This window comes from Metopolophium dirhodum, chromosome 1, assembly GCF_019925205.1.
Source record: "Metopolophium dirhodum isolate CAU chromosome 1, ASM1992520v1, whole genome shotgun sequence".
NCBI classification, from domain to species: domain Eukaryota; kingdom Metazoa; phylum Arthropoda; class Insecta; order Hemiptera; family Aphididae; genus Metopolophium; species Metopolophium dirhodum.
The window spans coordinates 145,759,073-145,775,267 of record NC_083560.1 but is presented as its reverse complement, the minus strand read 5'-3'; the positions used below and the strand labels follow the sequence as shown (position 1 = coordinate 145,775,267).

Sequence of the window (16,195 nt, the reverse complement as noted above, 5' to 3'; positions counted from 1 at the left end):
TGGTATCAAATTTCGGCAGCCAGGACCCTATCATTTGGCCAGATGGATGGCAAAAGGAATATATTGCCTAAAAATTATATTATTTCAGAAGCAATTTAAATTAAGTGTAGGAGAAAAAAAAGCCTTACAAACCATTTGCTGTTTTATTGTAAAATGCTATGCGGAATCGTGGTTCACTGCTCCAGATGCAGTGCAAGCACCACTTAATGATATAATATTTATAAAAAAACTTAATTCTTATAAAAAGGACGATAAAATTATTGCAGAAATAGCTTTAAATAAATTTTTAAACCATTTATGGTATCTTAATGAAGAGTGCGCAGTTTATTTGATGACAGAATTAATGTAAAACAAAAACGTAATATGGTTCAAAAAATATTGGAAGAAGACAAAGAAGAAGAAAAAGAAGTACAAAAGAAATTTTACCTTAAATCAGAAGAAGTTTCTAATTTTGTAAATAATGAGCTCCCAACATCATTACTCTCGGCTAAATCGATGATGATGTTTAAGAGATTTGGTTTATCTACTAACTTCTTAAAAATAGATCCATCTGAATGGAACACACAAAATGACTACATCCAAGGTCAACAAATAATTAGGTCACTTAAGGTTGTAAATGGTACAGCTGAACGTGGAGTGAAACTGATGGAAGAATTTAATGAAAAAATTACAAAAGATGAAGACCAAAAACAATTTTTATTGAAAGTTAGTAGTTTATATAAGTAATAAGTATTAGTAGGAAGTATTACTATAGTCATAACAAATTGTGCCTAAATATATGATTAATATTTTAATTATATTTTATATAATTTCAGACTGTGCAAGATTATCGTCGTAAATACCCAGGACATAGCAGAGAAAAGTTGAAAACGCCATATACCTAATAATTCAATAATTAATTTAATCTCCAAATACTCACCTTAATAATATTTAACTATTATACAATAAATATTTAAGTATAAAATAATTTGTTTGACTTATCAAACTTTATTATAAAGTAATCTTTTTCTTATGAATAAAATAATTATGTTGTATTTGGTTCTTCGTAGTGGTAGAAGAGTTGTTTAATAAAATATTTCACGAATCCTACTGTAAAAACAAAGTTAATGGTCTAATACAAACTTTACTTATAACATTATTTCAGAAAATTATATTTTGAACATTTTTTATATAAAAGACTTCGTCGTAAATTGAACCATACGTCAAATATATTAGAATAACCATAAAAAAATCAAATTTTCGAAATATATATAAAATTTGGTTATTTAACAAATTCTCGAAAAATAAAGGATTGACAAGAAATTTTATGAAGATATTTTTTTTAGGTAATTTAATGTTCTACAATTAAGGTTCTATGTGTTTTTTTGTGGATTTTATAGTTTTTGGTTTAAATTCAAAAAACAGGAAAACTACCCTCGTTAGTCATTTTTCAACCCTTTTGCGGCACGTGAAGGGAGTGAGGTATCATCACCAAATTTAACCTAAATTATTTTCTTATAGTAATGAACAAAATATGGGGGTGCTCAATAAAAAGTTTGAAAGTTTAAAATAAGGACCACCTTAATGTGTATGCCTATATTATGTAGATGACTTATTGATGTGTACCTATATATATATATATATATATGAATGTTTATATATATATATAGTTATGTTAACTATAAAATATGTTTAGGCGTTTGTAATATCGAATATGTATATATGATTTAATGTGGGTTTTCATAATATCATACTAGGTATCGCGTATCCATGTAGGTAACTACCCACATAACACAGGTATAACTAATGGATATATAATAGTTATGATTTATAGATATCCATAACATCTATTAGATATTTGTGTATATCTATAACACATCCAGTAGATATCCAATTGGCCACTTTTTTCTTAGTTTATGGATATCCACTAGGATATCCATTAGATATCAAAAATAATTGAATTATAATATCCATTAGATATATTTCACCAACATTTACCACGTGTAATGGATATCCATAAGACATTCATAATTCATTGCAATTTATAAAAAATATATATAATTATTAAATTATATATTACAGAAATTATATTATTAGAATACAAATTGGAAAAGTGTGTGTATTTTTTAAATAAATTCTTTATTTAATAAGCAATATATAACAATGTAGTAAAAATATTCTAACTTTAAAATATTATTAACATCATGCAGGTACCTTATTATATATATTATATAAGTACATACAACATACATATAATATTATATATTCATATAATGTAACAAAACAACTAAAAATAAATAATAACACTAATACTTCTATATCATAAAAACATAGTTTACTCATTACTTGATATTAGCTAAATTCAAATTATAACAAAAACAAATTAACAAAATAATATAATATTGCACATTGACTTATGTGACTATGTAATATTTAACTGATTATTAGTATATTCATTACTTAACTTCATATTATAAGAAAAACAAATAAATAAAATAATAATATTGCACATTGACTTATGTGACTATTTAATAGTGAGCTGACTTAGCATAAACAAAAAAAAATAAAATAAAATAATAATAATATTACACATTGACTTGTGATAAAGTGATCATTCATTTATGGGCAATGACATTTGTTCAATGGAATCTGCATATCTTTTCTCACTAATTTTAATGGAATACTTTCATTATTTTACATCATTTAATAGAATAAAATATTATATAAAGTATGGATTTATAATTATTACCAATTTTCATTTCTTTTCTTGGCATGTCTCATCCAGTTTTTGATGCTTAAAATTATTTCCGCTTCCGTCGCTGTTTTAATGATTTTAAATACTGAATCTTAAATCAAAGTAAATAGAAAATATTTGTGCTATGTTTTCAAGTTTATGATATCATATATATATAATTTAATTGTTTAAATTATTATTACCAATTATAACTCTTGATATATTCAAACTAGACATGACTCTTTTGCCTTTGCCACCACACCAACTATAAGTCATAGCGAGTTTGTCACTAAAAAGTTTTCGAAGGATAAACTTAGTAGCTTCGTCGGTTTTCGAACCACCCAATTTACTTAGAGCTGCAGTCTAAAATTAAAATAAAATTATTAAGTAATAATTATCCATAGTTTAAAAAATATAACAATAACAACCATCAAGAGGATGTCAACTACCTATTATATCAATTGAAAATTCTATTGTATCTAATAAGCTATTATTAATACCTTAGTTTTAAAACAAGTCTTGATCATTGTAAAATTGTATTATATAACATAATAATAACTCAGTATATATATTTAGTAATTAGTAATTATCAATAAAACCCTATATGATTTCTTTGATATAATTTCAACTTAAAAATTTAATAATTGGTCAATTCACTATAATATCTATGTTAACAACACCAATTTTGTGCAGCACAATTTGTTTGCTGTTGTATGTGGGTCAGAAAGAAAACAAAAAGGGCACTGATCACATCTTCAGAAGTATTTTTCATCAATTGAGAGTAAAAGTTTAGATATTGATTTATTTAATCATAAATTATTTACCAATTTCTCAACATAACATAAATTTGTTTATAATACATACCAAGTTTAGTTTATAGGTTTTATCAGTTAATGATAATTCTATCTTCTTTAATGATTCTTCTGTATTAATTGGAAATTCTTTCATCAAATCATTTAGATTAGTTTCCTGAGTAGAGTTGGATAAAATAGTAGTATTTGAATGTTTTAGATTTTTTATACGGTCATCAAGTTTTTTAATGTTTACTTTTATGACAGCAAGCTGCCTTAAAACCAAACTTTTGAATTCTAGAACACCATTAACAAATAAAAAAGGTTTTTAAATCGTGTTAAATAAATTACTTAAATAAAATTATGAATATTAATCAAATATTATAAATTCAACAAGTTATTGAATCTCTTATTTATATAAACTTTGGTAAATTAAGCATAAACCAATTTTTCAGTACTTACCAGTATCACTTAAACTGCTTGCTTTTTTTTTTCGCTTCATATTCTTTATTTTTGTTGTATCACATGTTGAATATTCAAGTGCCCTCTTTGCTTTGATTGTAGGAGTATAATTTACTGCTATATAATTACAATAATAGATATAGCTGATTATTATTTTTAATTTGGTATATTCATACTATTTATACATTTATGTTATGATTTTGCAAATAAGAAAAATATTTCCTATGGATCATAATAATTTATTAATATTTTTATATTTATAATTATTTGTTACTAACATATACTATATAGATAGTAGAATATACGCCAAATTACATATTATGTTTACAGTTAAATTATAGTTTATACTATTCTTACCATCACTGTCAGACTTATGTTCATCGTTGGCATTATTCAAAAGATTTTTTGAATTTTCTTGATTTTCATTTTTATCTAGTTCATCTGAACTTAAAGATCCATCGCTTGACATTGATTCTTCAGATGAATAAAACAATGTCGACCATTCTATTTGTTTATTATGTGCTAAAGATGGAGTTGTAGTCTGATGGATAGAATTATGAAACTTAGATGTGGATGGTTTATTTAAATTCACATTTGATACTGTAGGTGGTTCAGGCAGAGGTTTGATATTGATTTTTGTTGGATTTAGTTCCTCACTTGAACTTGATGAATATTTTTTCTTTTTCCTGTTTTTACGATTTTTTTTTTCCTTTTCTACATCAGTTGTTAAATCTGTATGATCTTCAGCCTTTTTTAATTTTTTTAAAGCTTTTTCAAAATTATCTACAAGTCATAATTTTTAATATTCTTATTAATAATACATTGTATTTTAATACTAATAAATATGTCCTCTTAAAACAAAACTATTTACCATATTTTCCGAGAACTAAGAGTACATTGTAAATGGACCAATTAATAGAAGGTGAAACACATTTTTTTACATCTTTGAGGTAGTTTGTATTTGATTTAAATAGTCCATTTGGAGGCCAGTAACACGTTTTTTGGTCAGAAGATACCCAGCAATCTGGTACTATTTGTACTGTACTGTCATCAAATTCCACAATATTCCACATATTTTGTCGAACAAAAACTTTTAATGGACCTAATCAACACATTAATAGTATTTATAAGAACTAACTATAAAATAGGATATTTATATATTAGTATTTACGAGATATCACATAGTCAAAAATAAAATACACATTTATAATTATAATAATAATATGTACAAAATATACATAAAGGTAGTAAGAATAATAAATTAAAAATAGTTATATTTTCATTGCGGAGCAGTACAGTCACTATGTAATATTGGAAATACAGCTAACATGTTTTCACAACCATCATGACTCCATGGTAATGTTAGACATTTATATTTAATGTTTTTTACTGGCCAAATCTCTATATTTGAAGATAAGTTTTTTACCAAATAGCAATCAATTATTGATGATTTACATGGGATTTGGTAAATATCACAATAATCTATGAACCGTTTACCAACAATAACCATACATTTCATTATTTTGTCATAAACAAAATTACAAATAGTTACAACTATATTACTTTCTTTAATCATGCAATAATTATCTGGATTAGTAATTGTTATTATAGAATTATTTATTTTTGCTTTTTTGAATTGTTCACCAGTGTCAGTAGTATTTAAAACAATACCGTTAGCATGTTTTTTATAAAAACTATTACTTTTTACAGGCACATATGAGATATTTGACGATTCTTCACTGTATCTTCGATGGAGCTGTTGTAGTGGATTAGCAGATTTTCTTAATTGCCTTTTGAGTAGCCTTAAATAATTTTCAAATTCAAATGCGCTGAAATTATCTAAAGGTCCCAGCAGTTTTGCATCTTCTACCAAATGTATTAGCCCATGGACATTATGGGAAACATAACGCCTTCCATATAAGGTTATAAATGTTTCAACAAAATGTTCAAGTAATAATTTTGCATAAGCAGAATGTAAATCCAATAGTTTTTGAGAACACAAAATTCGCATTGAAACATGTAACGTTAAAACATGTTCATATACTTGAGGATGAACAACCCCAAGTAAAACAACAGGAGAGGTATATAACAACATTTGCCGAAGTTCAGTAGCTTTCCATTTTCCCAAGTTAACAATATCTTGAGGACGCCGAGCAAAATCATTTGTGATATGACTTCTCAAATTTAATAAATTGTTATTTAAGGTAACAATTTTACAGTGTTGTAAACGTACTATTTTGGATTCTGGTTTTCCTTTTAACCACATGTTCATAATTTTTTTAAATACACCAATACAAACTAAGTGCATGTAGTCAAATGGTATTTGTGAGACTGGTTTAAAATTGGGAATGTTTAAAAGAATAGGTATACCTTGATGGTAATCATCATATTCTTGTCTTAAGAAACCATCATCAGTTTTTAAAATAATATTTTGAACTTCAGGGAAACATATACGATCCAAAAACTCTCCTTCTTGACAACATTTAGAACAACTATTATACCCAGTATGTCCCTTTGTTTTGGTGATAAATGATTTTGCAGGTGCATCACAAATAATACAATGTACATTTACTTTGTAATAAATATCATTAAAGTAAAAACCATTATAAGTTAAATCTATCATATCATCAACAAAGTTTTGTAAAAATGGATTAGCATCATTTGGTTTACTAAAGCCATGATAAATTCCAATTACAAATACATATTTTGTTTGAATAATGCAACCCAGTATAGGCCATAATTGACTAGTACTACTTTCTGATAAAGGCAATCCGTCAGTTGATATCTTAAGATCAATTTTAAAGTTTAAACTGTTAAGTAAATCATCATTTTTTAATCTATTCAGCACTTTATTGAGTCCAATTTTCAAACCAAAATGACAATATTTGCCTGGATTTACATTGTGTATTAAGGTATTTCTTGGAGTCTTTAAAAATGTCCTAGACACTTTAGGAAGGTTTTCACCAATTTTTTCGTTTCGTAGTATTCCAAGAAGAGCATCCAAAGCATTTTGTTTTATTTTATATTCAACAGCCCAACACTTAAGTTTTTCTGTGAAGTTCTGATCATTATTTGATATATTAATGGTGGTTTTTTTGTTCAAGTGATTACAATCTAACTCATCCTTTTTTGTTAAACAACTTTGGCTTGATTGATTTAAATCAATAGTATTGGAATAGTTTAAATCACTTACGATGGATTCGTTCAAATTAATAAATAAATTGTTTATATTAGAATTATTTTCATTGTGATTATTACTGTCTTGTATATTAAGATTCATAACAGACTCATCAGATTTATAACAAACATCAGAATCTGAAGCTAAGTCTTGATCAGAAATATTAAGCATTGTTTCTAATTCTGTAGCTATTCTACGTCGCAAAGTTCTTTGAGATACATTGGCCGAAAGATCTTGTTGGTTGGTTTTGCGTTTTACAGACATACTAATAGTGACTCCTATCTATATAATTTAATCATACATTTAAATAATATAAACACCTCTGTTTATTTCTATCAATTTATTATTTAGTTATTTAAATAATCCAATTTTATGTACCTCCTATTGAAATGAGTATGTCCAAAATGAAGTACAAAATAAAATAGTATCAACATAAACTTAAAACAGTCAAAACTAATATCAGGAAATGATACCATATATGGTAAATTATAATTTACAAAATTATAAAAACAGTTATGTGAATTAATTATGCTCGGACAATAAATTATAATTATAATGTATTTATATTTATTGTACTAAACTATATGTGTACAATACACTATACTTATATTAGGCAAAATATGCAGTGTACATAATAATAAATATAAAATATATACCTAGCATAAATACATTTTGCAAAATTTAAGTTAAAAATTAACTGTATAATAACAATATTAAGTCTAACTAGGTACAATAGGACACCATTTAGTATAATATATATTATATATACAGTAATAATAAAATAAATATACTTCACAAGATATGTATCGAAAAATGTTACATATAAATTTATGATATTAATATAATAAATCAACTTACAGTTAATATATCCTTAAAAGCATTAAATGTATTTATAATAATGTATAATATTATGTAACTGCAGGTACTTACAGTATGATTTCTTCGACGAACAACGCATCAAACGGTGGTAACAATATAACCGACAACGTAGCTAATAGCAACGGTAAAAACAATACACAACGAGTGTCTATGGCTGACGTCTATATTCTAGCATATAAAACTATACACGATGAATGTCGGAAAGACGGAAAATGGAAATCGGAATGCTTTATGTAAATCAGCAGTAATCACGCTCTACCGTTTATTACTGTTATCAGTATTTTTTTCTTTAATACTTGGTCTATGAGCGTTAATCAACCTCACGGTGTATCATAGATAACTCTATGCGGTATATTATTAATTATAATACGCGTAGTTAGTGTGATAAGAATAACCGTAATGGCGTTTGGTTCCAAACAAACATAATATTTTATTATTTCAGCACGGGATTGTATAAATTAAATTTTCGATCGTCTTGGAGCAATTTTGTAAACGGCTTATGGATGGAGACGACCACGTGCATAACATATCATATTTAAAGTTTCCACTTTTTTTTTTAATTAAGTATTTCTCGGCTGGGTTTCAACTTAAGGGAACCGTTTTTTTCACCAAAGGTTTCGGCTTAAGCCTTTCTAAAACGTACCCCAAAAGTCGGGGGCCTCGACCCCCCCTGCTACTAGGTGTATTTTGAAAAAAAATTAGTTTTTGTATGATGGTCTGAAACTCGAGATTTGGGTAGTATGAAGGTCGTTGATAAAATTTGGCGTCTTGTTGTGAGACCGTAGGAGCCGTTTAATAATAATATAGGTTATTATTTATATGTTTGAATTATAATAATAAAAATTTTTTGTAAATATTATTCCATGGTGTTTGGAACTTTTTTGGATATCTAATGAACGTATATTAACAACCATAATGAGAAGTCCATCAATTACAAAATATCAATGTCTAATGGACATCCATAAAAATCCATTGTGGTTTATCTACTAGTTACTTTCTATGAATATCTAATGGATATCTACAAAATGTCATAAAAGTACTGGATATAAAATGGATATTTGGTATGTCTAATAAATATCCATTGGATGAGTTGTGTTATGTGGGTATAGAACTAAGTGATGGGTTGATAATAGTTTTTAGTATTATTTTTATTTTTACTTATTGTTATATATATATATATTATAATTCTCACTACACATGACGAATAATAATAACAATAATAACAGTTAAAGAGATTTATTTTTTCTCGTATATACCTATAATCCATGTATGTATATATAAGCTATGATTTTAGTCTAATGTAATCTCATACAATATTTCAATGTATGTATGATTGATTAAAAATATAAGTATCTGTAATATTATTCAGGATAGGTTAGCCTGATAGTATTGTGTATATAAACATACAATAACAAGAATGTATGTATGTTCCCACATGTATGCACATTGTAGCATGAGCCTGTATGGAAAATGACTAATAATATGAAAATTTTTAATTGTTAAATTGATAAAGATGTTGGTAAGATAGGTACTACAGATGTGCCGTTAATTATTGTATATTTCTAAATTTAGGTAATAAACCGCATAAAGTATCAGCTGAAATGAGAGATATTGTTAATAGTTCTTAATTTTCCGATATTATAACTTATACAATAATATATGGCGGTGGTGTTATATGCCTGTGTGTATGACGGTAAAATAAAAATATTATACAAGTGATATGACTGTTGTACGTATGTGCTGATAAAATATACGCATCGGCCACTTGAGTGATATGTAAGTTGTTGATGTGCAAGCACACATGCGTTTTCTCATATGTAAGCGTGAAAAAATATGTTTTTGAGAGTGTTTCGTTGGTGGTGACTGTGACTGGTAATGTTGTGTGTTTTTCCCGTGTACATGCATGAATTAATATATATATATATATATGTCGGTCAGGTTATTGATAATATGTAAGTTGTTGTATGCGCGTTCGTGTATGTGTTTTCTCATGCACAGGTATGAAAAATATAGAACACGAGATCAGAGGATCAAGGGATCAAGAATACTGAATAAGTGATAGGTAATGATTAAGGATTAGTGATCAAGAGGGGTATATATTGTGTAATAATAATATGGTAGGTGTGATACATAATGTAAAAAATAAATATTACACAAGTGATAATGGCTTTTACATGTATGTTTTTCTCATTCGTTCTTAAAATATATCAATATTGTTGATTAACAATAGTTAAGGTTTTATTAGCAAACAAACATGTAGATGCATGACTAGTCTTGATGAATGTTGTTTTTCTCAGATGTATTACATAACAATTGATCAAGACGTTGTTTGATACATAATGTATCCGTTGGTTCGAAAGTATAAAGGAGATATGAAAATTAATATACCGTTGGATATATAATATGGATGAGGCATCATATACGTTTTTATATATTATTACCTAGAAGATGACGAAATACCGAGAAATATATGTTACTCAGATAATGATACAATTTTATAATCCATTTAATGGATAAGTAAGAACCTTGTAAATATTTATTGTAAACCTTAATATTATTTTAATAATTGAAAATACTTTTTATATATCGTGTCTTTTTGTTTCATATAAACTATTTAATTTCCTATAAATATTAGAATAATCTACGTCTCACATTGCGTAGGTGCTGGTGCGGGGTGTTTGGCGAATGTTGATTGAGACGGCTGTGGTGTAACCTTATGTAGCATTATTACCAATAAATAAAAAAACTTTGTATCATGATCGGGGGGACGAGCAGTTAAATATAATATATTCAGGGAGAATCGTAGGATCCTATAGATATAAATAGGTTAGGGGCAGATATGTAAATATCAGAATCTTAAATAATATATTTAAATTACTAGGATTCCATTTCAGTTATAATTATGGTTTATTGTCTACTAAGCACTGACAAATAATAATAATACTCGCAAATATAATATTCCTAAGCTATATTCTATTATAATATGTGACTGTATCGTAGTCATACATAGTCGTAGTGTGTATTGAGATATGAGGTGTATAGTGAACTGCTTTACTAATCCATGGTGTGTGTTGGTCATAGCCCTTGCAATTATGTGTGTGTGTTTTAATATTAATGTATCGATCAGCAGTTAATCGTACATAAGGTAGAGTTCGTATTATATACATAAGTGTTATGAAACATATAAATATGTTATATTATTATATTTATAATTGTTACAACTTGTTTTTAAATATCACGGTTGTTTTTATTTTACACAAAAATTAAAATATTAAAATGAAAAGTAAGTATAAGCATATTTGTGTTTAATTCAAATATATTAGATTAAATGTTGTATTATTTCAAACATTAAAATAAATGTAGTAGGTATATAAACGGTGAAGTCGAAATAGGATACTATAATTTTTGCATTTAGTGACCAAACTATATACTCAAAGACGACGTCCAAGACCCTCAGAGTCGATATCGTCTATTCTCCTTAGTCAGTATACCTACTAGTTACACAAATTCATAATATTGTGTGTCATAAATATATAATTTTGTGTATGTTGTCGAGTAATCCTTTGAGCTGTATAAAATAGTTAGATCTATGTATTTTAATAGGAATTACAATTTTGTAGTCGTAATTGACGAGGGATGGCGGGGGTGAAAATACTTTCTAGGGTGGATGGATTGGAATGTTTAAATGCATCTACGTAATTGCGACTATGTTTTTTGTAAGTATGACTTTTGTGTCTTAATATATTGATATGTACCTAAGCTGTATAATATGTTTGGTTGTGTGTGTGTTTGTGATGTTGTATGTGTGAATATATGTACATAAACTAAATATAAATGAATACTGCATATACATATATATTATAATATGTTTGGGTGTTTGTGATACCTGATGAATGTGTGTATGTATGTATATAATATGCGACTATGTAAGTATCTAAATATGTATGAACTATCCTATGGGTATATGAGTGTAAGTGTGTTGTGCTAGAGAAATGTGTGAATGAAACTCATCATCATCTGTAAACGATTAAACGATTGACCATATATACATATATATATATATTATAATTAATATTTCCGTATGTTGTCGGGGAGAGGAATGTGTGAATGCAAGCGAATGTACCTATATTCCGACGTGTATATTTTGAAAATAAATATTTTTACAAGTTTATGTCTGTGTGTGTTTGAGATTTATTCTCATGTATAACGAAGGACTGGGTGGCTTGTTTGTATACTATATGGAATACTGGAATCGTGTGTGTGTGTGTGTGTATGTGATGTGATGTGATATGAATGTATGTATCTATGCATGCATGCGTGTACCTATGTATGATAAGGTATATAATATATATGTTGAGCTTGTGTGTGTTGTAAATATTATTATATAAGTTCAGAATGAAAACTGATGAGTACTGTATAGTGTGTAATACCATATTATAGTTTGTATGTGTATGGTTATATCATATTTATATGAATAAATATACCTATGCGTTTTATTGATATGTAAGTAATAAGTATATAATATTATGGTATAATATTTGTATATAGGTATGTGTGATGTTGTAGGTACCTTATATTATATTATGAGCATAACGTATGTTCGTATATATGTATGTATGTATGTATGTATGTATGTGTATGTGGGTATGTATGTATGTATGTATGTATGTATGTATGTATGTATGTATGTATGTATGTATGTATGTAAGTGTGTATGTATGCATGTATGTGTATGTGTGTTTGTATGTATGTATATATAAGTTCAGAATGAAAACTGAAGAGTACTGTATAATGTTTAATAGTATATTATAGTTTGTATGTGTATGGTTATATCATATTTATATGATGCGTTTTATTGATATGTAAGTAATAAGTGTATAAATTGTATAATAATATGTTCAGGGGTTTGTGATAATGATGTGTGTATAATTGTTTAGATATATGTAAATACCTATGTATATTATATGTAGACTATATTATAATATATTTGAATGTGTGTTTGTTTGAGAGGTATAACGTGTGTGTATGTATGTATGTATATATGTATGTATGTATGTATGTATGAATATATATATATATATATGTATGTATGTATGTGTATGTGTGTTTGTACATAAGTGCGTATGTAAGTAGGTATTTATAGATGTGATAACTGATAACATAGATATGATAACGCGGTGGCGGGCTCGCGCGGCCCTTCGTAAGGTGTAGCGTTGGTGGTGTTGGTGGTGGTGGTGGCGGGGGGAAATTATAGAATGTTTATTGTTAGAAATATCAGTGGAATATTATATGTTCAAGTCACTGTGATAATGATGTGTGTATAATTGTTTATATATATGTAAGTACCTATGTATATTATATGTAGACTATATTATAATATATTTGAATGTGTGTTTGTTTGAGATGTATAACGTGTATATATGTATGTATGTGTGTTTGTACGTAAGTGCGTATGTAAGTATTTATAGATGTGATAACTGATAACATAGGTATGATAACGCGGTGGCGGGCTCGCGCGCGTTCGCGGCGGCCTTTTGTAAGGTATAGTGGTTGTGGTGGTGGTGGTGGGGGAAATTATACATCTCGTACGTATGTGAACGATTGTCGTAAACACCAGTTAAATGAGATAGAATTTACATTTTAATCATAAGCGAGTAAGTTGCGCAGTGGTGTGGTTGTCGTATGGGAAGCGACCTGTTCGAGTTCGAATCCCGGTTCGGCAAAAAAATTTTTAAATTATTTTCCGCGGCTAATTGATAGGGAAGAGTGGCGGGGGGATTATCGTACAAGTGCGTGATTGATGGTGGGGGTATCTGAAGAGCGGGGTAGCGGGGGGAATGTCGTGTACGTATGGATAGATCTGCTCAACCCATGGGTTGAGCAGAGGTGTATAGATGTATATGGGTTGAGCAACGGGTTTCGCGGGATGTGCCATCAGGTATAGGGATGTGCTAGCAGGATGCGGTTCCAGAACTCTCTTTTTTATCCTACTAATTCACCTTTATCATTTTCTGATTGCGTTGCGTTTTTAAAATTCCAGCCAGCATTTTCATAGCAATTGTAGTTGTCTGGCGTACCGGATAAGTAACCTTTCAACGAGCTAGTGATTCCAAGAACACGCGTGCTATCTACTTCTATCCCATTGATTTCCAACCGTATTTGCTCAAAAAGGTAAGAGTAACCGTTATTAGTTAGTTTCACTTTGGTAGCATCAGTAATTATTCCTTCCAAAAAAATAAAGCTTTCGTGTAGATATGGATAGACATCCGTTTGCTGGATCGATATACGTATTTCATCATTATTATTAAATGATGTTGTATACGGTGCGTATGAATGATATTCAATTTTTGTAATTTTAGAATCCGTTTCGTACTGTGAAGTTATATCCAAAATATCACTTTCAGGCATTCTGGTTTAATTGATAACCCAAAGCTTGTAAAATTTTTTTATTCTTCACCGTCAATTTTTTTATTTGATTTGATGTTGCTGGTAGCACTTTAGTCTTATGACTAGTTGTACTGATCCGAAGTAGTGGGTTTATATTGAATTTTAAACCCATCTCAAGATCCGTAACGTTTAATATGCAACACAATTGTCAATGCCTCACCAAAATTATCAATCGGATTATGATCTTGATCAACTAACTGAACGGTTATCGAATCAATATTTGTTTTATTCAATTTGTAATATATTAAATTTGGTGGTGACTGAATTACTTTCAACCCTGTCCTTTCACTTGGGAAAAACTCATAAATCGAATGACTCTGAAGATGGTTGTTGAATGATCCTTGAGCTATATTACACATTACTTTTATAGAATTAATTGTGTTTAAATTTACAGCTTTTTCCGATCGAAGAATTTCATTGTGTGGCTTATATACTCGTTTTTCAAAACCGAATACAGGTGCTATACTATACGGATGCTCAAAGTGTAGTATCCCATTACATTTTATATACGATCTGAAATCGTTAGGATCAACTGTAATGTCGAATGTTAAATTGGTTAAGTTTTTACTATTATAGTCATCTATTTGCTTCTTAACTCGTTGCTTAATATCTTCAATTTCATAACAACCCTCTTCCAATGTAATAAAACATATCATAGGATCATTATTGTTTTCATTCTCAGCTACTTGTATAGAAAATTTATTATTATTATCATTAATATTTGGAAACGAATTAAATGACTGTAAACATAACAAAGCTATTTCTGAGTCCTCGTAAAGGTTTATAGGTGGAAAATAATTTACAGATAATATGGTAGCATTCCCAGTTAAACTTAAAGTAACTGACTCATACATTACAAAATCTAAGATATAAATTTAATGATGAGATCCGTGACGTTTAATATGCAGAACAACTGTTAACGTTTCGTTAAAATTGTCAATTGGATTATTGTTTTGGTCAACTAACTGAACAGTAATTGAATTAATATCTGTTTTGTTTAATCTGTAATATATAAGGTTTACCGGAGATTGAACAACCTTTGTTCCTCTTCTCCCACTTGGGAAAAACTCATATATCGAATGGTTTTGAAGTTGGTTGTTGAATGACCCATGTGCTATATTACACATTACTTTTATAGAATTAATTGTGTTTAAATTTGCAGCTTTATCCGATCGATGTTCTTCATGAAACGGTCCACAAACTTTCTTTCTATACCCAAAAACAGGTGCTATACTATACGGATGCTCAAAGTTTAGTATTCCATTACATTTTATATACGTTCTAAAATCGACAGGATCAATACGTACACTGAATGTCAGCTTTGTTCCGTAGACTTTATTAACTTGAGATAACTCTTCTACCATATATTTGTTAATATCTTCTATGTCACGGCATTCGACTGGTACAAAAAATTGAATTTTTGCTATTTTATCTGGAGGAATTGATTTTATTCTCAGCCGGTTATTAGTTGGATTTATAATATTTGGAAATGAATTGCACGTTTGCAAAGATAACAAAGCTATTTCTGAATCCTCGTAAACGTTTAGAGATGGAAAATAATTTACCGACAATACAGTTGAATTTCCAGTTAGATTTAATGTAATAGATTCATGCATTGCAAGAATTCAAGACATAAATGACCACAGTTAAATGTATTGAAGTCTTGATAGTTGGAATAGTTGTATACTATTTTGAACTGTCTGAAATAATGTTGTAATTCAATTG

General features: G+C 28.3%; 3 protein-coding genes across 3 annotated transcripts; 1 reads left to right on the top strand and 2 right to left on the bottom strand.

Annotated features, from left to right (window-relative positions):
* Nucleotides 1–312: 312 nt before the first annotated feature.
* LOC132937455 (uncharacterized) lies at nt 313–1,035 on the top strand. Its single transcript, XM_061004281.1, has 2 exons — nt 313–705; nt 816–1,035. The coding sequence occupies exons 1-2, from the start codon at nt 364–366 to the stop codon at nt 882–884; spliced, it is 411 nt and encodes a 136-aa protein (XP_060860264.1). The 5' UTR covers nt 313–363; the 3' UTR covers nt 885–1,035.
* A 1,047-nt stretch (nt 1,036–2,082) lies between these two features.
* Nucleotides 2,083–5,194, bottom strand: LOC132934691 (uncharacterized). The gene is made up of 7 exons (XM_061001014.1): nt 4,838–5,194; nt 4,324–4,749; nt 3,967–4,083; nt 3,578–3,801; nt 2,917–3,076; nt 2,729–2,825; nt 2,083–2,645 (listed from the first exon to the last, which is right to left on the bottom strand). The coding sequence occupies exons 1-7, from the start codon at nt 5,037–5,039 to the stop codon at nt 2,591–2,593; spliced, it is 1,281 nt and encodes a 426-aa protein (XP_060856997.1). The 5' UTR covers nt 5,040–5,194; the 3' UTR covers nt 2,083–2,590.
* Nucleotides 5,195–14,629: 9,435 nt separating this feature from the next.
* LOC132936088 (uncharacterized) lies at nt 14,630–16,088 on the bottom strand. Its single transcript, XM_061002777.1, has one exon. The coding sequence runs from the start codon at nt 16,084–16,086 to the stop codon at nt 15,346–15,348; it is 741 nt and encodes a 246-aa protein (XP_060858760.1). The 5' UTR covers nt 16,087–16,088; the 3' UTR covers nt 14,630–15,345.
* Between the last annotated feature and the right edge of the window lie 107 nt (nt 16,089–16,195).

Coding starts and splice junctions, on each gene's coding strand:
- LOC132937455 (XM_061004281.1), top strand. CDS start 364: ATGGTTCAAAAAATATTGGAAGAAGACAAAGAAGAAGAAAAAGAAGTA. Junction 706..815: donor AAAAACAATTTTTATTGAAA/GTTAGTAGTTTA, acceptor ATATAATTTCAG/ACTGTGCAAGATTATCGTCG.
- LOC132934691 (XM_061001014.1), bottom strand. CDS start 5,039: ATGTGGAATATTGTGGAATTTGATGACAGTACAGTACAAATAGTACCA. Junction 4,750..4,837: donor CTTAGTTCTCGGAAAATATG/GTAAATAGTTTT, acceptor TATGACTTGTAG/ATAATTTTGAAAAAGCTTTA. Junction 3,802..3,966: donor AAGCAGTTTAAGTGATACTG/GTAAGTACTGAA, acceptor ATGGTGTTCTAG/AATTCAAAAGTTTGGTTTTA.
- LOC132936088 (XM_061002777.1), bottom strand. CDS start 16,086: ATGCATGAATCTATTACATTAAATCTAACTGGAAATTCAACTGTATTG.